General features: G+C 31.3%; 1 protein-coding gene across 2 annotated transcripts; it reads right to left on the reverse strand.

Annotated features, from left to right (window-relative positions):
• Positions 1-4,966: 4,966 nt before the first annotated feature.
• On the reverse strand, positions 4,967-16,641 carry LOC111037733 (CREB-binding protein-like). 2 transcript variants are annotated; one of them, XM_022320467.1, is made up of 4 exons: positions 15,954-16,641; positions 14,258-14,394; positions 13,318-13,403; positions 4,967-11,545 (listed from the first exon to the last, which is right to left on the reverse strand). In XM_022320467.1, exon 4 carries the CDS (start codon positions 11,229-11,231, stop codon positions 5,025-5,027), a length of 6,207 nt encoding a protein of 2,068 aa, XP_022176159.1. In that variant the 5' UTR covers positions 11,232-11,545; positions 13,318-13,403; positions 14,258-14,394; positions 15,954-16,641; the 3' UTR covers positions 4,967-5,024. The 2 variants fall into 2 exon arrangements, with proteins under 2 accessions (XP_022176159.1, XP_022176157.1); XM_022320465.1 differs by lacking the exon at positions 14,258-14,394.
• Between the last annotated feature and the right edge of the window lie 7,345 nt (positions 16,642-23,986).

Below are 23,986 nucleotides of genomic sequence, written 5' to 3' on the forward strand. Positions count from 1 at the left end.
TGATATTATTTTTATTTTCTTCATTTTATAATAGTTTATTTTATAATAGTTGTGACAAACTACAAAAATAATCCAAACGAAAACACTCAGTATATATAATAATTATATGCATATTATACATCAGTGCAATAGCTCTTAAGGGCTAAGCCCCCCTCCCCCAAAATACTAAACTTTCTATACTATAAAGTTATAGATAAACTTACCAAATTACAACAAACAACGGATGTACACACCTGTCGTGAAAAGAATTAAAATTTACTATCATGGAAATGAAAACTAAAACTTAATAGCGAGCGAAGAATGTATTGATTTTACAATGATGTGTGTTTTTTTATATATTTATTTTACTTTTTATTTTTGTGTGTCATCACGGTTTGGGGCAGTAAAGGCGCTTCGATGTAACGATTTTCTAATTTTGTTGTAATTTTAAAACGATTAAATGTAGACACTTAAAATTTCAATTTTAATTCATATACTTAATCAAATTTTCAACATTTGACTTGTTTTAAGCTGTTGACTGACATTTTCTTTGTTTTTTTTTCTATAAATGTCAATAAAATTGTATTGGTTGAGTTAAAAAGCATGGAAATTTAGAACAAGATTCTTGATGTATCATTACAATAGCAGTTGAAAAATAATAAAAATACATATGCATGATTTTTCAAAATTTTCAATTTTTATAGCTATAAGGATTGAAAATTTAAAACAAGGTTCCTGGGGAGTCATTTCAGTTTTTTTCTGGGTGTGCAAACTTTTAGGCAGGTAAATTTTGACATTTCACCAGACCATTAAAAAAAATATATTTATAATATCGTATAAATGTAGGTAACCTATGCAACTTATGTAAATATTCTTTTCTTTCCTTTTATAATTCTAATTGAAACCCATAACGACTAATGCAACTTTTAAATAGCTAGCAATTCAAAGAATTAAAAGCTTATAAGCAATTAAAGGAATCAGCCAAAGCCATTTCACTATTATTTGAAAAAAGGCAAACAAGGACACAAGGTATAAGTTAATTATGACGGCGCATTGGAGTATTAATAGCCAATTGTTAACATTTTTTAAGCTAGTGGTGCCGTTGCACACCCTGCTCCCCCCTCCCCAAATGACGCACCTGCAAGGTTCCACTTAAGCAGTTTTTTCTGTTACTAAAAAATATATAAATAGTTATTTTTTAGAGACATTTTAAGTTCAATTTTGGACAAAATTACATATTAAATTATTGACACAAAGAACAACGTTTGTCATTTTGTTGTAATTCGGTTCCAAAACAGCCCAATTTAACATAAGTATATTTAATGTTTTTCCAGGATCATTAATTTAAGAATAATATTAATTCAACTTACCGGCTACTGTATTAATAATAAGTAATAACGATGTAAAATATCCTAGACTGACATACCGTCTCCGCTCAGAACCGTTTTTCATATACAATATCATATTATTGAATTCGAATTTAATACCATCCATTACATCGACCTTCTAGACACCTAATGTACATTAAAGTGTTATCTACTTACAAGCTTTTAAAAATAGTTAAGGATCTTTTTGAGTTATTTATAGACATTTGAAGCTATCGATTATTTTTTTAGTTTTTATTTTCTGTAAAATATTGTCTATGAACAAATTTCACTCCGACAAAAAGCTTTAAAATGTAATACAAGATCCCTATCCCACATAAGTTTTACTTATATGGCTGTATAATTTACACAATGAATGTATTTAAAGTTCCAATTTTGATAAAATACGACAAAATCACGAACATTTTCAAATTATTTCGTAATAACTTTTTTTAAATGTTCATAAAAATGAAGCAATAGTTTATCTAACCATTTATTAAGTTATATACAAACCTTACATCAGAGTATTTACAACGTTTAGGTATAGCTAAGGAGACCAAGCCGATTTAGTTAGAGATATCGGACGTAAACGTATTTTCTATTGTATTTTTCTAGTTTCTCGACTAAACGTCTTGACCACTCCGGGCCAACTAGTTTTCCATACCATTGGGCACTGATCCACACATATTCTAGGATCAATCTGTGACATTGTCTAGATTTATCTATAGTGCACTATAGATGAGAATACAGGTTTTACCTCTGAAATCGGATATGTTCTTTCAATGAATCTAAGTAGATACTAGCTAAAAATTTGCTGTAGTTTAAGTTTATATGAACGTTAAAAATTCATAAATCAATGGAGAGAATTATTACTAAATAATGAACATGGTTAATTTGCAATATTTTCTCGTGTGCTGTGTATTCACGAATTATTTCATGGGCGGATAGGCCATTTTTGGCCTACCAGGCAATTTTAAAAAGGGGCCCCACATGAAAAAAAAGTTGCTCGCAAGAACAGTATTAGATGAATTATATTACCTACAATATCAAAACAAAACATTGAACGTGTATGATTTGTCTGTTATGGCAATATTAACATCTAGAAAATCTAAAAAATATATTATAACAACATCTATATTCTATTATCAATTGACAATTAAGTACATCTAATTATAAAAGTTTAGTGTTTAAGTTAGGCTTTTACACTTTAAAAACAATAATGTTGAAAATTATAAATGTAATAGACACATTAAAAAACACAATTTGTGTTTTAAAAATATTAGAAAATTTATTTGACAAACCCTACTTATTTTATACTGCTGATTGCTATTAAGTGTAAAAATTATACTAAGATACCTATAAAATATAGTTTCTTTTAGTTAATATTCTACATGAATACATGATTATATTATAATTATCATAATAATTAATAAGCACCTATTTTATATATTTAGTGATGGGCCGCAACGAATAAAAACTAACGAATAATTATTCGATACCTAGTTTTTCCAAATAAGTTATTCGAATAATCCTTACGACAAATATTTGAATTATTATTCGAATATATTTTCAAAAGCAAATTCGATCTAGTAAGTACTTTTGGTAGATCAAAATTAAAAATCCTCCAGTACTTTTAAAATAATTGGGGGAAAAAAAGAAAATTTGTCAAAATTGTTTGGTAACCTTGGTTAAACTGTCTTCACTTCAATTGTATTTGATTAGTTTGAGTTTTTTTCCTACAAATGTCAATAAAAAATTATTTGTTCGGTTAAAAAGATAAAAATGTAATAGGTATATACTATATAAGTTTTTATTATACCTAAAATATTAACGATACATAGGAATGATTATTGTTTATAAGCATTTAAAGTTCAAATGTTGACAAAACCACAGTGTTAATTAATAATTTGTAGTTCAAAACTTAAAAAATATAAGATTATAATATAAAATAATATAATATTTCAAATTTGAAATTTCTTTTGTAATTATATAATATTAATGTGTCATTGCGTTAACCATAAAAAAGGCCCCATTCCCAAAATACAAAGGGGGGCCCACCGGGAAATGCCCGGTTGCCCGGTAGGCCTATCCGCCCATGATAATAATTGTAGACTGAAATTTGGTGGCATTATGATACATTTACAGAGAAGCTAATAGCCAAGTAAGATTCTCTGAAACTCTTCAGAACCGAGGTCAGATTGTAAATAATGAGCAATGGGCATTATGTATTTTTTGATTCAAAATTATTATTCATGGGGATTTGAATCTTTTAAGTGTGTTATTATATATTATATGCACAATGCCATTTTCATAACATTTATAATAGATTCATTTTAAGGCTTTAAGCGAAGTATTGCTTATTTATACTTATACCTAATACATTTTTTAAATCCAAATTCATGCCACCTTAACATGAAACCAATAAAAAATATTGGGAAAGTAATTAAAATTTACTTTCTTAAGTATTCTTTACTTTACAGGAATACCTATATTATTTCTAAGTACCTGTATTAAATATGTATATCAACCAGTATTTCATGTCGGAATTAATATTTGTCATAATAGTATAGAAAAAATTTTTTCAAATGGCGTTCCAAGTAGTTACTTATATATACTTATATACTTAGTTACTATTACTATTACTTCATCTCTCAATTAGTCTGAATTTGCAAAAAAAGACCACCAAAATTTGAATGGTTCTATATTCTATAACAACACTGACGCTCATTACATGTGCACATTTTAAGTGTCACATTGAATTTGGAGTATGGCAAGTGAAATGAAAACAATAAGGATTAAAATCAATTTGTATAATAATTGTCTTACTTTATGGTTTCAATTTATTTACAAAGTCAATAATATATGTATATGTTTTTCTTTTCATTTTTATGCAACTATGTATAACATATTTATATCAATTTCTTACATTTATTTATTACAGTATTGATTCTAAATTAATAAACATTATATGCAGTCCGACTAAGCAGACACATTCCGTACATAAATAAATATATACCTATATATTTATAATTTTTATTCGGACACAAATGTCCCTCAATGTCTTTAAATGTATAACTTACATTATATAATATAATAAAAAAAACTTAAGTTACATTATTTAAAGACTAAGGACAAACAAGAAGCCTTACACGGCTATCTTATAAAAGCTGTTAAGGATTAAATTATTATGTGTATAAAAAAATTGAATAAATAAGTTGGATAAGACCTTCTAGTTGTCAACTCCCCATTTTATAAATTATATAATATATCCCTTAAAAATAATATTTCTATATAATAATAATAATAATAATAATAATAATTATAATAATATAATAACAGAATGTCTAGGAGTAAAAAATTGTAAATAAAATATTACACATTAATATTATTATTATTCCTGTACAGAAGGAAAAATCAACAAATATTATTTTACTAAAGTAGGAAATTATAAATGATTTTCTTATGGTTAAATGTTAAGGAGGACATCCTTAATTACATTTCTCTAACTAAATAACAACAACGAATAGCAAAACAAATGTACACAAGTCATATAAGTCAACACGGCCGATCAAATTCCTATACAAAATTATTATTTTGTACTTTAAGCTGCCATATTTACATTCATAAATGTACACAACAGAAACAATACCAATAAATTAAATAAGCTCAAAAATGTACACTTTACAGGTGCATTCGGTTTTGCATATTTGATTGAGGCTGGTTAGGACCTTGTGGTCCTGGTTGCGGTTGTCCTTGCATCTGTTGAGGATACATTGGAGGAGCGATGGCACCGCCCTGTTGCTGTTGCTGTTGTTGGTACATTTGCCTTTGTCGTTGGTTCCTAATAAATTGGGCCAAAAGTTGTGGATTGCTCCTCAGAATCTCTCTTAGGCGTTGTTGCTGTTCAGGTGGACTGTCAGTGTTGGTGCGTAATGCATTTAGTAACTGTTGCAACGAATGATTAGATACTTGTTGGTTAGGATTTTGTTGGTAACCTTGGGGCCTGACGGTCATAACTTGTTGCTGTTGAAGCATTGGATTTTGTTGGTTATTGATTAACATTTGTTGTTGAGGTTGAATATTCATTTGTCTTTGCTGCTGCTGTTGAACTTGTTGTTGTTGTTGTTGTTGAACTTGTTGTTGTTGCTGTTGCTGCTGTTGTTGCTGCTGCTGCTGTTGTTGTTGTTGTTGTTGTTGTTGTTGTTGTTGTTGTTGTTGCTGCTGCTGTTGCTGCATCATCATTTGGTTGTAATTCGGTTCAGTAACCCATTGATTAACTGGAACAGGGGGAGCGATCTGCATATGTGGGCGTTGCATCTGTTGTTGAGGACCACCTTTACCATATCCCACATTATCATGTTGTCGTGCCGCTTCTTCTTGTACTTGCTTAACTACTTGTAAGACATTGGCAGGTGGTGTTTGTTTCCCTGGGACCATAACTGGTCCTTTGTGAGGTATCATTTTAGGTTGATTAGACATATGCTGTGTTGCTACAACGGGAGCGGTATTTTCCGTTCCTAAAGTACCAGTATTCATTATGGCCATACGTCTTCTTAAAAGTTGTGCTTGTTGCAGTCTCTGTTGTAGTTGTTGCTGTTTGATCTTGTGTTTCATATTTGGACAGAACAACACTGGACACTTAGCTTCAGTGCAATACTTAGCATGATGGAAGCAAAGAGCAATATATTGTTTACAAATCGGACAGTTGCCATTAGATTTGACTTTACATAGTTTAACATGTTGTACCACCCTTTTCATACGTTGACAACTTGCCAAACGACAATTTGCATCCCTACACTGGCAAGCATGAACAAGTGATAATATACACCGGCGGATGGATAATTTTCTAGCTTCTTGAGGATCTGCTTGTTTTTGGTCACCAGGAGATGATCCATCATCCAAATCAAGACCCAATTTCTCCATGGTATGTGGATGCTTTTCTTTTTCCCAACAGGTGATACATAAATCAAAGTCATCACAAACAGTACAGTGGTATCTGGTTTCCACATGTGACTTACAACTATTACAAGTGTAAACAAATTTGTCTTGTCCTTGATTATGAAGTTCATACAACATTGCCATTGAAGAAAACTTTGCTCTCCTAAGTGATGAAAATTCGTAATGCTTTTCTCGAGCCATGGTCAAAAATGCATCTCTACCGTCCATTAAATCACAGCTGATTAAAGGATCTGGGTCTTGTATTGCTCCTAATGCTGCAGCCGATTGTACACTATGTAATCTAATTACAAAAAATACTTCTTTATGTTTATCCATGTTGTCAAAAATTTTAGCTGAAAGATCACTGCTGGTTTGAGGTAACATAGTTTTCTTTGAACTGCTTTTTCTCTGGCTAGACTTAGATTTGTTTGATTTTTTAGCCTTTTGTAGACCTTTTTTCTTTCCATCGGGCCCGATTTCAACTTCATCACTTACACACATTTCAACAGATTCTTCAGCCTCAGCTAATTTTCGTTTCTGTTCTTCTTCTTGGTCAAGTTCTTTAATGCTATCTTCCAAAGCATTTGGCCAAAAATCGCCTTCAAAGTAGGGTAATTCTGCTGCTGAACTTAATTTGTCTTCAATAGCTTGCTTTAAAATATCTTTATAGTCCAGAATTATGCGTTCAATTATACCTTTATCTAGCATTTTCTTATACCATTCTTGCAATCGTTTTGGTTTTGGTATTTTTTGCTCAGGTGGATGACAATGAAATATGTAATCATCCCCTTCAGATGGAGGACATGCCCAAATATGAGCCATAGTATATCCTAATTGTTTTACATAATCAAGATAACCCAATAATATTTCATGGTAAACATACGTTCGGTACTGTTTGGGTCTGAAAAAGTTGACAGAATCCAAATATGCAATATAAACTCTTCTTGTGTTTGGTGAAGGCGATTCAGACCCATATTCTTGAACATGCATACCAAAAAAGCAGACATCAGTTCCATCAATTTCTTCAAATGCATAAAGTGCTTTTGCCCTGTAAGGAAATTCACCAATCATCTCTCCATTATCAACAAAGCGACTACGCATTCCAGGTTTCACTTCAACTATTTTATCTGAACTGGACACAACACGTATAGCAACTTCACCAGCACCTGCTTCTTTTTTCTTAAGGAAATTGTTTACTCTTGTTTCAATGTACGTACCTAATTTTGTTATAGCCAATTTTTTAGCATTGAATTTATGATCTTTTCGTTTTTCACCACGCTTTTTCAAACAGTTATCACAAACATATCCTTGTGGATTAATATTCTCATTGTGCAGCACACATATTTGATGGAGTTTTCTTCCACAATGAGTACACAATATGAATGGTTCCAATTCTAGATGATCATTTTTCATTTCCATAAATTGTTCTTTTTTAATTACTTGTTGGGCTTGCGTAGGGTCTTCACCCAATGTTACAGCATCACCAGGTATATCATTAAAGCATTTAACACAATAAATATATCTATTTTCAAAACTGAAGTATTTGGCATCTCTTGGAATAGTACACAATTGTTTTCCAAAACAACAAAGTACTTGTGGATTGAATGTGTACTTACGACCACAGCAATAACCAAGACTTCTCATAACAGGGTAAATTTCTTGTTCAAAAACTTCTGAAAGTTTTGTACAAGATTTATATACTTTAGTAGACTTTTTATTGTAATGCCAAGCATTTTCAAACATTAACCAAACATCATCAACATAACTCCAAGGGTCAGAAAATTGGCCAGTATTCAGTTTTTCTCGAATTGTTGATAAATCCATTGGCTTTTTTATGATTATAAAATAGTCGGGTATATTAAGTGCTTGAGGATCAACAGGCTGTTTAAAAGGATCTGATTCAGGTTCTTGTTTGTATAACTTTTCAAGAGTAGGCATTAAGGCTTGTCTAAGTTCGTCGGGCCTAAATACACATTTCTTTATGGCTGTTTTACTGTCCGATGTAGTTGGTTCAAATGGTTTAATATCTGTAGTGATGTTTGGTTTAGGACTCATAGGTTCATCTTTAATTTTAGTTTCCATTTTCTTTGAACCTGAAGCATTATCATCGCGTTCTTGTTTGATCTCATTTTTCACAGACGCTGACGGTGTTTCAGAATTCATTTTACCTTTTCCATAAGCACCTTTTCCGTCATTACTATCATCATACTCGTCTTTTACTTCTCCTTTAACATCCTTGGGAGAGTCATCTTGTGCTAAAGCAGAAGCAATAGCATTCATCTGACTTGAATGACTAATTGATGATGGTTCTGATCTAGGATATCCTTTACCCATACTATTGGGCATCATTGATGGTACACTTGTAGTTGATGGCACAGTATTATTGGCTATTAAACTAGGTCCATTAACCATTTTTTCCATATTAATTTGATTAAGTCTATTTGGTTGTAATATTTGATTGTTCAAGTGTTGTTGCTGTTGTTGTTGTTGTTGTTGAACTTGTTGCTGTTGTACTTGTTGTTGTTGTACTTGTTGTTGTTGCACTTGTTGTTGCTGCTGAACTTGTTGTTGCTGTTGAACTTGTTGTTGTAAATGTATTTGTTGTGGTATTTGATTCATAGATTGATTTGGAAATTGAGGTTGAGCGAACGAAGCTTGAGATATGTTTGACATCATGGGTGAGTTAGATGGGAACTGACTAGTGTTGATTGGACTTTGGGCAGGTGGCTGGGTCAAACCAAAAGTAGTTTGGGGTAAATTTGTATTTGGACTTGGTCCAGGTACAGGTGAAGTAATTGGAAAATGCACCCTATCTGGCATTTGTGTTTTCATTAGACCAGATGTTGTTACTACTTGTTGTTGTGGCAAATTTTGGTTGGGCTGAATTGAAGTATGATGTAAAGGTTGTTGCTGCTGTGGTTGTGTAGGTTGCTGCTGAGTAGGCAATCCTTGTGTAGACGCAGTTGGAAAGCACTGAGCATTAATATTGTTAGTCGGTTGCTGAGTTCCCATTTGCTGCTGTTGCATTTGTTGTTGTTCTTTTCGCTTTTGCATTTTTTCTTCCAACTCTTTTTGTATTTTATAAAATGTTTGAGCTAACCTATGGTAATATTCTGACCTAGAGTTAGCAACATTGTACATATCACCTTCTACTTTTCTAGCATAAGCCACTAAATTATTCATACGTTTATCAAGCATTGCTTTAGGATCATATGTTGGAAAAATTGCTTGAACTAATTTATGTACTAAATGATTTCGTAGTTCAGGTGTAATAGACTCATGCCATTCTTTACTTTCAATGTGATTTCCTGGCATTGATTGACTTGGTTGTGCTTGGTTGTTCATCTGAGTAGTCATTGTGTCAGTACTAGTTGTCATGATGAAAGAATTAGGTAAATTTGTCACAGATTGTTGAATGCTAGATGGAACTGGTACAGTTGTGTTCGAAACGGACTGCAGCATTTCATTTACAGAACTTGTACTGGGATCAGCACTCATTGTAGTTGTTACCTGGGGTTGTGAATGTGGAACTAATACTCGTGTGTTTTGATTAGGTGTCAGCACATTGTTATTAGGAGGATGTGGCATTTGAGATTGCAAAGCCGTTCGTATACCAACATTGTTAGGGACTCCCTGTACTTGGTTCACTTGATTATTTACTGTGTTATAACAATTCATATCGTTCATTCCAGTAGTATTCGGAGTAGTGTTATTTGTTAAAGCATTACGATTATTTGATGCTTTTAATGGTTGGCAGATAGGACAATCTGGTCTAGTACACTGTTTCCAATGTGATATTATTTGTCTAGATGACGAACAGTGAGCTACATTACAATTACGACCAGCTAAGCAATTTGTCATATGAGCTAAGACTCCTTTCATTGTATTACAATGCTGCAAACGACATTGCCTCACTTCCCCGTTAGCTTGATTATCTCTTCTCTGACATTGATGAGCATGTAATAATAGCACAAGCTGTTGGGTTATCATTTTTCGTTTTTCTGGATTTGCTTGACTACGGTCGGCGGGGACTCCTTGAGGTGGTACAACTACATTTTGATTGACCATATTAACTTGCTGTGGTCCAAGACGTACATTTGCTTGAGACTGGGGAGGAACCGGAGTATCCACTAACATTCCATTAGTATTAGCATTAAATCTCGGTACTTGCTGTCTTACAATACCAATTGGTTGCGGTTGGACTACATTAATTTGTTGATTATTTTGGTTGTATGCATTGAAATTATTCACTGGACTCATTGCACCCATTGGAGCTTGTAACCTATGAGAATTAATTGACAAACTATGAAGCTGATGAGGAGTCTGGTTGCGAATTTGTTGTGGATGATGCATGGCTATGTTCCTTCCCATCATAGGTCCATTTTGTTGTTGTTGGGGTATGCCATGATGAGGATTGTGCATTGAGTTACTAACCAAATTGTTCCCCATCATAATATTTACATTTGCCACATTTATTCCACTAATACTGTTTTGTAATTGATTGGAATTAATGCCTGCATTTCCCATATTTACAACCATCGGTTCTCCAGTTTTACTAACTAAAACATTAGGTGATGGCATGTTTGGATTAATTGGTTTATTCATAGACATTCCAGCCCCTGACACAAGATGTTTAGCACCCATAAAATGGTGGGCTAACTGATGTTGACTGACTACTAATCGTTGTTGAATATTAGGTTGTTGAAGTTGTTGAGGATTATTTTGCTGGACGATCATACCATTTTGCAATGGTAATTGAGGACCAAGATTTGGCTTGATATCAGGTTGTTGGTTCCAAGACGTAGTGCTAATAAGCTCATCAGGGAGATCATTCTCGAGATCAAACATCTCATTGCTAGAATAGACACCAGATGAGTCAGAAGACCCTTGGAATGGATCTTCCAACTTTGGCCTCTTGTTCGGAGGGCTATCCACCAATAGGTCTGACATATTTAGTTTTAGAATTCAAAAACAGATAAGACCTAGTAAAAAGTTACTAGTATCAATAATCACATATTAAAAATTGCACTATGACCTAAACCTATTTTACAATATGTTAAATTCTTAAAAACTCAAATTGAGAAACAAAACAGTTAAACATAGTTAAGTCACATAATTAAGCAGTATGTGATATCACCATACAGTAATATGGGCCATGTTATGCTAAGTCGGAGGCTGATTATTGAAGATTTCATTTGTAGGTATCTATTTTCAGCTTGATTCTTGCATGTTTAAAATTCTTTATGACTGATAAATGGTTCAACCTAAAATAAATACATTCAATTAATGATTTGGTATTACACCTTATAGCCAATAGGTATAGGTAAGTATTGGATTGGTAGGTTTAATGATTATAACATAAAAATAAACAAATATAAGTCATACAGAGTATGAGCAAGAGATATTTTTAACAAATCATAAATACTGTGTCATAGGCCTGTCTAATTGTTATATTTCAATAAGTTAGGTTTTTTCTTTATAAGTTGTGTCCTATAAATACTGAACATTAAATAGTTTCTATTTATTTTGAACTACAATTATAATTATATTATTTGTAGTAAATAAATTGCTGGAAACAAAATTTTAAAATCCTGATAGAAAAAAATTTAGTGATAAGAATTAGGTAAAACAACAATTTTTTTTGTATTCACTTAGTATTTGCTTTGAATACATAACATGTATAATTGTACCAATTAAAAAATACATATTTTAAGTTATTTATAGATGTGTATTCTGCATGAAAATAATTATTAACTTTATCCAAAGCATATTGGTAGGCAATATAGATATAGATAGGCAGGTAAATGAATATTTTTTATGATAACAATAATTGTACACACTTGTGATTAAATATCTTTTTTAACTTTGTGCTGAATAATAATAATGTAACAAATTGTTGATCCTGTATTTTATTAAAATAAAATATGAGTAAGTCAATCATCTTAATTTTTAACTTTTTAATCATATAAATAAGGCAGAGGACTTGTAGCTTTAAAAAATCACTTAATATGCACTAAAATATGCATTAAAAAATAAGATTATCTGTATGAATATATTATATTTAAATTTTTATGTCTGCCACTGACGTTCAAACGGCCCGTATTGATAATATCTTATGCAGCAAACAATATCTGTACATAAATAAAATTAATAAACGGAAAATAAATGGTCTCTAGGAAAAACATACATGTGAGAATCGTCAACAACCATATTAATGTCATCAAAATTTTAAATAATTTTAAATTCAACATTATTTTGGTTATATATTAAATATTTAAATTAAATAAGAACGTTGACAGTAAAAATATTGATAAAATGATACATTTTTGAAATATGCATCCTAAAGTAAAGAATCGAATAAACATGCACTAGAACCAAAAAAACTCGAAATATGCAATAATATGCAAAATATAATTTCAAAACTAGCTTTGTTTCTCCATGAAACGTATTTGTTTCTTACTCTGCTATTTTTGTGACTGTGCAAGACAAATATGCAAATGCTACAAGTCCTCTACCTTATACCTACATTAAAAAATCATATTAAAACTTTAAAATGAATTAATATGCCTAGGTATATTTGATATTATACAACTTCATTAAAATAATTTCTTCTTAATATTACATAGGTAGGTAACTCATAATAATTAGTACTTGAACTTGGTTAAAAATATATGAGTTACTAACAACAATTTAACATAAAAATTGTAAGCTAAAATTTATATCCATATAGGTAGTAGGTATGTATAATATACTGTAGGTATATAATGTAATTTATATTTTTATAGTAGGTAGGTAACTATTTTAAATAATGTTGATCATAAATAATATGAATGACGATCATGGAAATTCTCATACAGAAATTTGAAGAAATATAGGAATTATACATACTTTACAGTTAACATGTAAAAAACATAATGATACATCTTAATATTTAATAATATTGGTAATATTTGTATTAAGAAATATATACCAACAGAAATAGTAGTCTAATAACAAGTCTAATAGAATATGTAAAAAAAAACCTTTTATTACTTACAATAATTAATATTTGAAGCTGGGTAGTAAATTCAAGTCATAACATGTGTTGCGTGTGTAACATGGGCAGCCATGAGCAGAACCGACCTAAAAATAGTAATTTATCTTATTAATAATATTATTAAACTGATGAAACAAAATAACAGTTGGATAATTAACTATTTTAAAATTAATCAATAATAAAAAAAGAATAAAGATACCAAGAAAATATAACCATTTTTAACCCTTTCACTGCTCCAGACATACTATTGCATTCCTATATTTTATAATATTATCATTTGTCAGTAATTGTATTATTTAAGGCAACCCTGGATCATACTCAAATGCTTAGGTCATAAAGATCAGAATTTTAATTTTAGGTATCATACACAGTATGCAGGGCATAAATAGAGTAGCAGTAAAAGGTTAAAAACCTAGGTAGGTAATCAAAACTAAATAGAAATTGTGGGTGACAGATTTGACAATTTTGAAATCAATTATAATATTGATTATTTTAAATAATTGATATTGATTTGTATATCACAATGACTATTTAAATGTACAAAAGGACTTGTGTACCTACAATTTAAGTAAAATGTTTTTAATAATGTAATACTGACTGTAATACATAATGTTTTAATTTTTAAATTAAATTAAGTTCATAAATAATTGTTCTAAGATTTAGAGTTGTTTTCATTTTTAATTTTTAACAGAATTTGGCTAGGTTATTGTGTTTTGGACTATATGATTTTTGAATCAATAGTAGGTATTTATCATTTATAAAGTAATATAAAAGCAGAGACCTATGAAGAAATTTTTAGAAAATTTTTTTTAATATTATTAAGTCTATGTGTTTCAGAATATCAACATGCAAATACATGTGATAACTAAACACATGAAAAAAATATGCATATATATTTAGTAAGGTTTGTAAGCAATCAAAATATTTAATATATATATACCCATGCATGAATGTGGGTGAGTCAACTTCATAGGCATATAATGGGGTGGGGCTAAGGGGGCTATAAAGGAACCCCCTCGGAATTCTGTTTAGCCCTCTGTGTAAAAATGAACTATTTTAGAGGTCCATGTATGAGATCTGAAACATACAATATTACTTTTATAATTTGTTTCTTTAAATTTTTCTTTAGAATAATATATGTTGTGCACCCGAATTATTATAGGCTATAGCTTCTTTGCTGAAGTTATTCAGAAGAATTTGAGGCAGTGTCATCGATACTACAAGAAAAATAAAATTATAAAAACCCCTATATAAATACATCATCCTATCCTTTGCCAATGGACTCAACCTAAATTTAGGCAGCTGCAAATTGCCACTGTTTTTTTCTTTCAATGAAGTTATTTTAATTAGTGGTTAGGTACATTAAAATTATTAATTTTATATGTTCATTGCAATTTGCGCTCATAAATAAATAAAAAGGAAGGTTTATACCTATGAACTATTTTAAAAGATCACTTTTTACAACACAACGAACGACCATTTATGACTATAAAATATTGTGTCCAATTGCATAAAAGCCATTTTTAAATAAAACACTTTTGAATGAGGAACAAAAATACTACAAATATGTCTACATCATACAAATTAAATAATTTAACCTACTAATTAATAATTCATATTAGACAAAATAAATGCAGTATATTTAACAATTAATACCTTGATTAACACAAAAGTACTATATCTACATTTCATTCCAAGCTGTTATGATTTTTAGATGAATTAATTTATTGTAAACAAAAACAATGATCAGGAATGAAAGTATACACAAAAATCAATGTGCGTGAACATTCATTGTTGTTATTATTGTTTACATTAACATAGGTATAAGACACTCATCTAAATTCATGTATTATTACCTAATCAAAATCATCTTATTATAAATAAATTTGTTGAAAATAAATTAACCATAGATTTATAATCATTCAAAACATATTTTGTATTAGTTGATAAATGAGCGATAATACTTTCAGTAGGTAAGCAAATTCTCATATAAAGGGAATGGTATAGAAATTAAATGTTTTGGATGTGAAAATGAACTGTATCATTTCAGTAGCATTATACAAATTGTAAGTGCTTCTAACATCTACAACTTTCATTGAATAAGATAAAAAATTTCAAGTTTCAAAGGTAAAATTAAAGTGCAAATTACTGTTAAAAGGATATTATTTGTGCTAAAAGGCGTTACAATTATCTGCAATCACCAAAAATTTGAAGAAACCAGGGGACGATGAACACTATCAAAGTGGAGTGATAGTAGGAAAAAGGAAAAAAAAAGCCAAAAACAATAGGAAAAGGGTGTTTGGATGATCATGAAAGCGTAAAAACAGCCGAATCAAGCCAAGGGGACCGATTGCTAGAGTCAGGGGACCACAGGGGTACGGTTTGGACATTGATAATTGATTTTGGGGGCGCCGCGGCAAAAGTGATAAATGCCAGTGGGGACCGCGAAAAATGGTCGGGCCGTGTAAAATTACAACGGAAAATGTAAAAAATGAGCCGGGAAATCCGTTGGCGGCAGTAGTAAATACGCCGTTGAGAATGAGTCGAAGAAAAAAATTTCGGTACGCAATGTAAACACGGGCCGTCGACGAGATTGTTAAAAAGTAGGCTGTCGCAGCCGCTGACCGTGTACTCACCGTGTCCGAAATTGACGTGATCCGAGCCGATGATTGCGGCCGATAAGCGTCGTCCCTGTGCACCTTGGCGGACCGTCCGAAAGCGTTCCTGGACACGTTGCGCGGTACGCCGACGATCTGCGACGGTTCGATGCGGTAAACGCGACGGATTAACAGCGAATTCGGACACTGGAAATATATTTTTCGACAACAAAACTAGATGTAAATAAAGCACTCACGGGACGTGATAGACATACGGGGAACGGGGGCAGCCATCGGCAGTCGGGTCAACGATTGTTCGGAACGCTCAACTATCGATAGTTGCGTCGGGCTGTCACCGTTGACGTGAATTCGGTCGGAAAATGCGTCAAACGTCCGGAATCGCTGATATTCGTCGGGCCGACGGTTTTACGCTATTTTCCGTCGTAAATTTATCGCGAAACGCACAAAATAATAGAATTTTTGAAGAAATTTTATCAAGAATTTCGGTTCTTTATCGACGTAACGCTACCAGTGTGACCGGCGTCCGGGGAACTCACAATCCAAGGTCGGCCGTGGACGGTGTTGCCAACGCGATCGTCGTCGGCGCTTGCAGTTCGCTGTCAATGTAACGAGCGCGCCAGCGCAAAACGCAGCAACAACAATAATAATAATAATAATCGCGACGCGTACTATTCTGTGTGTGTGCTGCGTACGTACCCCGCGCGCCCGTCGTAAATGTAACGCCGACACGCCGTACGTGCACTGTACTCAGTGTACTCGACGTGTGTACTGCGTACAACGTTACGCTCGCGTTGCGCAGAGGCGGCCGTCGTCGACGTGACGTCTCGACGCGGGTGACTCTCGTACGCGCACGCACCTTACCGTGTTCGAGCAAGTGAACGACACTGCGGCGGCGGTGGCAATGATAGCTACTGCCGCGGCCCGAGCACCCCCCCTCGCCCCTCTTTCCATCACAGTCGACGGAATATCACTGCACCGGGACTCGCGATGACTCTAATAATAATATTGTTGTAACTTGTAATCTATAATGTTAAATACATTATCATCGGTAAATATTATCATGTGACCATTGAGCCATTAACACACGCACGTGTGTGATGCGACATCGAAATAGGCACATAGCCGCGTGTACATTTATTTTCCCGCGGAGAGGAGAACAGACTTCCCCCCCAAATGACTGCCTAGGTGCTAGGCCCCTCCAAATGCGACTTTCGAAAGTCTTCTTCAATTATATCTCCGACGGATCAATTGTTATTTTACGTTTTGGACGTAAAATTATTCTTATAACCAAAGACCTATTTCTAATTTCTACGTCAATGAATATGACACAATAGTGTTATGAATTGATGATACTATTTCGGCGTAATAACTGTGTACGTCTTCGGGTCATCGAAGATGGAGTAGCGATCTGTCGGTCGTCTATGTAATATTTTTGTGTACGATACTCCGATGTGTAAACCTTCGTGGATTTTAACCGTCGCCCGACGGAACTATCGTGGAAACCGACGAGAATAATATGGTATATTCGGATTATTATTATTTCGTCGCCGCTGGCGGGTGGGCGAGCGATTACTCCGCGGCCTCCTCGACGGCGCGCTGGCCAATGCGCGCGCCCGTAACTCTGTATATAATATTATTATAATTTATAATATATTATTAACTTATATTATCATTCTCGTTCGTCGTGTCACCCCAAACAGCCCAAACGTTCCGTTGAGTACTTTAATATTATTACACTCGTAGGCCAGAGGTACGATGTTATTATTATTATTATTATTATTATTGTTGTATCGGCGCAGAATATTATATTATACGTAGGTACGTTGTAGGTGCTCTACGCGAGCGTTTCGATCGGCGTCCTGACTCCCAAGTCTCCCTCCCCGACAACACGCACACCCACACGGCAGCGCGTCATCGTATAATAATAACGATAATATCATATATTATGATATGTATGTACGTGCACGTAGGTACGTTGCATTGTTATACTGTGAGACCGTATATTCTATGATATTATATTATTATGTATTTATGTACATAAACTATACAGTGGCAAAATACGCGATACCGCATGACAAATGATATGAAACATATTATATTTATAATAAATATATATTTATTATTTGGTGTATAGTTTTCCATACTACAGTGTTTATGTCTAAGTTTTGCTTTACTCTGTAAGTACAAACAATATACATTTCGATAATGTAATTGTGTGTATCAGATACTGTGGAGTTTTTCACAATTTTGCACAAAAATTACGTTTAAATCACAACTGATATATAAGTTAGAAATATATGATTTGATATTATATTCAAACATGTCATATCAAGTACAGTGTACTATGCACCATGTACGACTGCATGTAATGTGCGATTATATTATGCTTGACTCTGGATTTGCAACAGATTTTCTCCCGAATGTCGGCTGACATCTACTTACGAATACGGAATATTAGGTATACGGTATACTATTGTTTATTATAGGAACTGGACCAAAAAAAACCTTTATTCTTACAAACACCACGAAGTTATTATTTATTGGTAGGGGTGTTTAAGCCCAACTTCAGTTCCCGATACATTATATGTACCTCCCCTACAGTTTACGTGGTAGTTTGTTTTTTCTAGTTTCTACAGCCCACGACGTTATAACTTGTATAGGCATCAATTATCGAGGGGCCCTCCGCCCACGGAGTGAAGACATTGTATAATGTAGATGTGTATATAAGACATATGTAACTATACTTACGAAAATATTCTAAGAAATATTATGTTTTTTATTGCTTTTTATTGCACACATATAATATTATATGATATAATACAACATAACGTTTAAAAAAATATATATTTATCGTTTTCAATGTGTTCATTATATTATTATTTATTATAAATATTATATACAATATTTTCGTGTGCGTCACTTATTGAATATAATACTATTTTAATTACGGTTTTCGTGTTATCAGTTAATGCGTTTTAAAACTAATCGCTATAGGCAACAAAATGCTTTTATTATATTATAATATTATGCTTTCATACACATAATATATGGTACATAAGCGACATGTAGCTGCTGTAAAATAGGTTCCTATTACACAGTTATACCTACATTTAAGCGCTAATAAGTTCAAATAAATATAATACAATGACGTGTAATATGTACCTACTGTCTGCATTTGGTCAGCATATATCTACTCCGTAGAAATGTTAAGTGAAAATAACAAATTAGGTAAACATTTTTAACATCCATAAAAATGAAATAGTTACTTACTGTTTAAGAAATTAGAATTAATACTATTAAATATTAATAACTGAATACATAGATTTTATTTTAATCTGTTCTGACAATTTGTTGTTTAATCAACTGCGAAATGTAAGACTCAAATATTACACTGCCCCCTTTTCCCACTCTTGTCATTCATAAAACTCAATATTGCTAATTTACTATGAAAATAAAAAAAATAAAACAGTGTTACATTAACTATTATCAATTATTATATTATAATAAAATTGCAATCTTCTTTCATTTCGTGAACACCTCGTACTTCAATAGATTTCACCAACCCTATCCACTAATGCCACTATTCAACAAATATCTGATTAGGTAGAAATCGTCTTCCAAAATGAGTTCCACTGCGTATTTATTAAAATTTTTAAATACATAATATATTCTTGAAGGCGGTAAATATTAATTATAAAGAATACATTTAAATGTTTTGGTCAATTACAAGTTATTGCCTGTAGTGCTATCTAGTGATTATTGCTAAGTTCATTGAATTAATAATATGATTTGTGATAAACCCCTTCACAAGTCTCTATATTTAGATTTACCCAGTATATTTCTATTTTCCTTGGACATCCCTCAAAATTTGGCCAAATAATCTGCAAAATAATTTATCTAATTACATGTAAAATATAAATAGTAATTAAATTTAAAAGTTTATTAGTATACTTTGTAAAATAACAGTGACCAATCGGCAATCATTAAATATAGAAAACAATTCTGAGCAGCGACAAAAAAATATGTTATAGTAGGTGACATTAAATTGTTTGTTAAAATCTTTTTTTATTTCATTCTTCACTGTAATTTGGTACTTCAAAAATTAACTCTCACTACACTACATAATTTTTTCATCCAAAATAAATTTTTGAATTTTGCAGAACTATAGAAGTATGTAGGTACTAATTTAATAATTAATTAGTACTATGTACTAATAAATAAGTGTTTTTATAATCTTCTATAAAAACCGGAAAAATAGCTCTGCTATTTTACTAATTATTTTGAAAAATACTGTGAATATTTAACTTTTGACCTAGCTCATAAGTACTTACCAGCAGTAAAGGTATATGTATATCCTATGATCCTTATAATAAATAAGGGAAAAAGTCGTATTTTACAAAAGCGCCATAATGCTATAGGTAGGCACCAGTGTTATATTTATAAAACTACAATCAACTGATTTATTAAATTTATAATTATTTGTTATATTGTAGGTGTATTCTTGAATTTTTTTTTAAATTCTGGATGAAGCACATCTCTCGAAAAAAAATGTTACTGCACAGCCGTCTTATTCTTAGACATATTCCAGGCCTTCGACCGAGTATGGCACGAGGGCCTTCTGTCCAAACTTCGCGTTTTTTACCCCCGCTACTCTTTATTTTAATTAAACCTTACCTTACGAACCATTTAACCATTTCAATTAAATATCCTTCCTTAATTATCTTAAACATACGTCAAGTAAGTGCCACTAATGAGTAATGGATGGCTTCTTATATTCAAGCAATCCATATTTTAACTTTTATCCTATACGCGTATTGTACAAAATGTATAGATTGTGTATGTGCACTTGTAAAATAAAAAAAAAGGTTCTATATAGTTTTGACTTTTGACCCCCAGAATTTCAATTTTATAGATTCAATTTATTACAAGGAAGTAAGGAACCATCACTATCGAAATAGAAGTTATATAGATATTTTTTCTAGTATAAAGCGTCAGGCAATTTTTTATAAATAATTTAGGAAATTAATTATCTTTCAATTGTCATCATCTAAAAACGTTTAAAAATATATATATTATTAACAATGGTCAATGGCATATAAATATATAATACAAAATATTATCTGCCAGCAAACTGCAAAGCAATAAAATAGAAACTTCCCGTGCAGGGAGTATATTGTGCTATTAGGGATAAACAATTGACTACCTTTTGTAATATTTATGTTCAATTTTTTTATTTAGCATAAATTCCAAAAATTTTAATTATTTCGTACCTATGTAATAAATGTTGAAAATTGTACAACATTTTAAATTATATTTCATAATAGAGTATACAGTATATTTTTTTGTGAATATTATAATGTTGTATGATTCTGAGATGAAGAACAATAAATATATTGATTTTACAATATTGTGTTTTTTTCTGACTGTCATTTGAAGCACTAATATTGATTTGATTTTTATCTAAATTCAACCATTTATGTTTAGTAATTATCAATATGAAAAATAGTTAACTTAATCATCTAATAAATAATATTATGATCGTGTTATCGTTATACCTATATATTTTCACTCCTCTTATTGAATTGAACTATATGAAAAGGAAGTTATGTGCAATTTTTAAATGTTTAAATGTAGGTACAAAAATGTGCAATTTTAAAATTGTCATAAATTTGATAATTGTTCAATGCACTCTAATATTAAAAATAACTTAGTAAAATGGATTATTCCGAATATAAACGTAAAACCTGCCATTACGCTACGAGAAATAAGATGGAGACAAAAATGAAGCTTTATTTGCATAAAATGCATTATAGTCTGTTATGTTAATATATTATCTTTATAAAGATATGAATTTAAAAAAAATGTGTACAATTCTTATTTCAAATTAATAGTTTATGCTTCCTCTTTTGTAAGAAACACTTAAATGCATCAATATAGCTTGGTACATATATAATATCGGTTAGTTGACTTTTTGAAAAATTGTAATATTACAAAGTTTTTATTATAAGCCGCTTTAAAAATTATTCTTATTTAATAACTGCTTGTAATTATATGATATTAAAACATTCATATTATAAACAATATTACAATTTAAATTTTTTGTTACAATTGACTAGGTGATTAGATAAAATTATAATAAAAAAAAAATATTTTATACATTTTTAGTGGTGAAGTAGGGTAAAGAGATAAATGTGAGTATCAATATCGGTTTATATTGTTGAAGACATCAGCTTAATTATAAAATAGAAAATATCATTACATTTATTCTATTGTTAGTTAGTAATTTAGTGTAGCCGTGTAGGTACTTACTTTTTATTTAATCTTAACTGCAAGTATTGATAGAAAAAACTGGTGTCGTTTACTGCGAGAATGATTTGTTATGTTTGTAGTAAGACGTAAAGTGTCAGACTAAATTAAACAAATGGACAATGGTAATATAAATTAAAGATAATATTATTGTTATTCATATTTCTAAATATATGAATGATAATATGTCAATTCCTATAGGTATTATCATGCATTATTATTTATTAGTGACTAGTCTTTATTTTATTAGATTATGAGCAAATCTAGTTTTAGTTTTACCATTGAAAAAATAGAGGGAATAACATCATATACATACAATGGAATGTTACAAATTTACAATAACTGTACCTACTATAGACCTACTAACTAGTTAGTCCCGGTTAATTTTTGGTCTCGAAAATACGAAGACTGGGACCAGAATAAATAGTCCCGGGATTCCGATAAGGTGATAACTCTATAACTTAACCCGCTACAAGCCCACGTTAATCCCGATCAATGTTTTAATAAAAGATTATATATTCGATTAAGATTTTATTATTTCATTATTTTTGTATTCCGAGATTATGCTACATATACAGACATACAGTACACTATAGTAGGTATAATATGTACTTTTAAACATGTCAAGTGCCGACCGATCGGTATACCGTATACGTACGAAATTGACTGGGATGAATGATGAATGATGAATAATGTTTTTAGTTGCATACAACACTATATATATCTATATATAAATCAATAATCATATATGAGTAAAAAGAGATAAATACATATATATATTGCGCACACGCTTTACTTTGAATCATTACCCTTTTATGTTTTTAAAACATAATTGTCTTGTGTCTTTAAAAGTTGAAAGAATCACCTGGTGGCAAGTTATTACTAATTAGTAATTCAAAATAATTAATAAGTACTTACCTACCTACTACCTATTGAATAATGAGTAATGACAAGTAGGTCTTATAGCCAATAGATACACATTTTAAATGTTGCATTTGATATGTGGTGATACTAGCTATATAATATATTCACTATTCAGATCGGTATAAATTATGAACATATAGGCCATAGATAAATGGATAATCAATCTAAATATTAACATCAATGTGGAATCTTAGATCTTATAGTTCGTGCCAGGCCCAGGTCGTGTGATCGAGCTTGAATAGATGGGTTTCCAGGATTTTAAAAATTTGAGCCACTGAGCCGAATTGATACTTTTTCGTGGTTGTCTAGTTTCATAATTGGAATTGGATTAGCTGAACTATATAGGAATAAAGGTCTATTGTTCTCCCGGTAGTCGGCAATTTTGCAACAAAAAGTTCAAATATGGTTAATGATTTTAATGCTTATGAAATGGTCCAACAAACAATAAGTTCTTTAAAAAGTCAATCTATAAATTTCAATGTCATACTTAAAGGTCTTAAAGGCCACCTAATGTTACTGATAATTGCACGAATTGGGCTAACACAAGTAACAGAACAACTGACGAACGTGGCTTATATTACAATGTTTCTCTAACATTTTCAAATCGCAGTGAAAAAAAAATCATGGATGGACTTTGTGATGAACAATTTCTATAAATAAAATCAGTATTATATGGATCTAACAAACTTTGTATTCATTGCTAATTTAAGTCACCTTAAAATCACAAATTATTTAGTTGATATTTTAGTAAAATTTAATAGGTAGGTATACATAAATAACTGTTGTCATATCAACGGATAAACTTAAAGACATCGCTACAA

Source organism: Myzus persicae, unplaced genomic scaffold (assembly GCF_001856785.1).
Source record: "Myzus persicae strain clone G006 unplaced genomic scaffold, MPER_G0061.0, whole genome shotgun sequence".
NCBI lineage: Eukaryota > Metazoa > Arthropoda > Insecta > Hemiptera > Aphididae > Myzus > Myzus persicae.

Bases quoted from the DNA above. Each gene is read 5' to 3' on its own strand.
- LOC111037733 (XM_022320465.1), bottom strand. From the start codon at position 11,231: ATGTCAGACCTATTGGTGGATAGCCCTCCGAACAAGAGGCCAAAGTTG.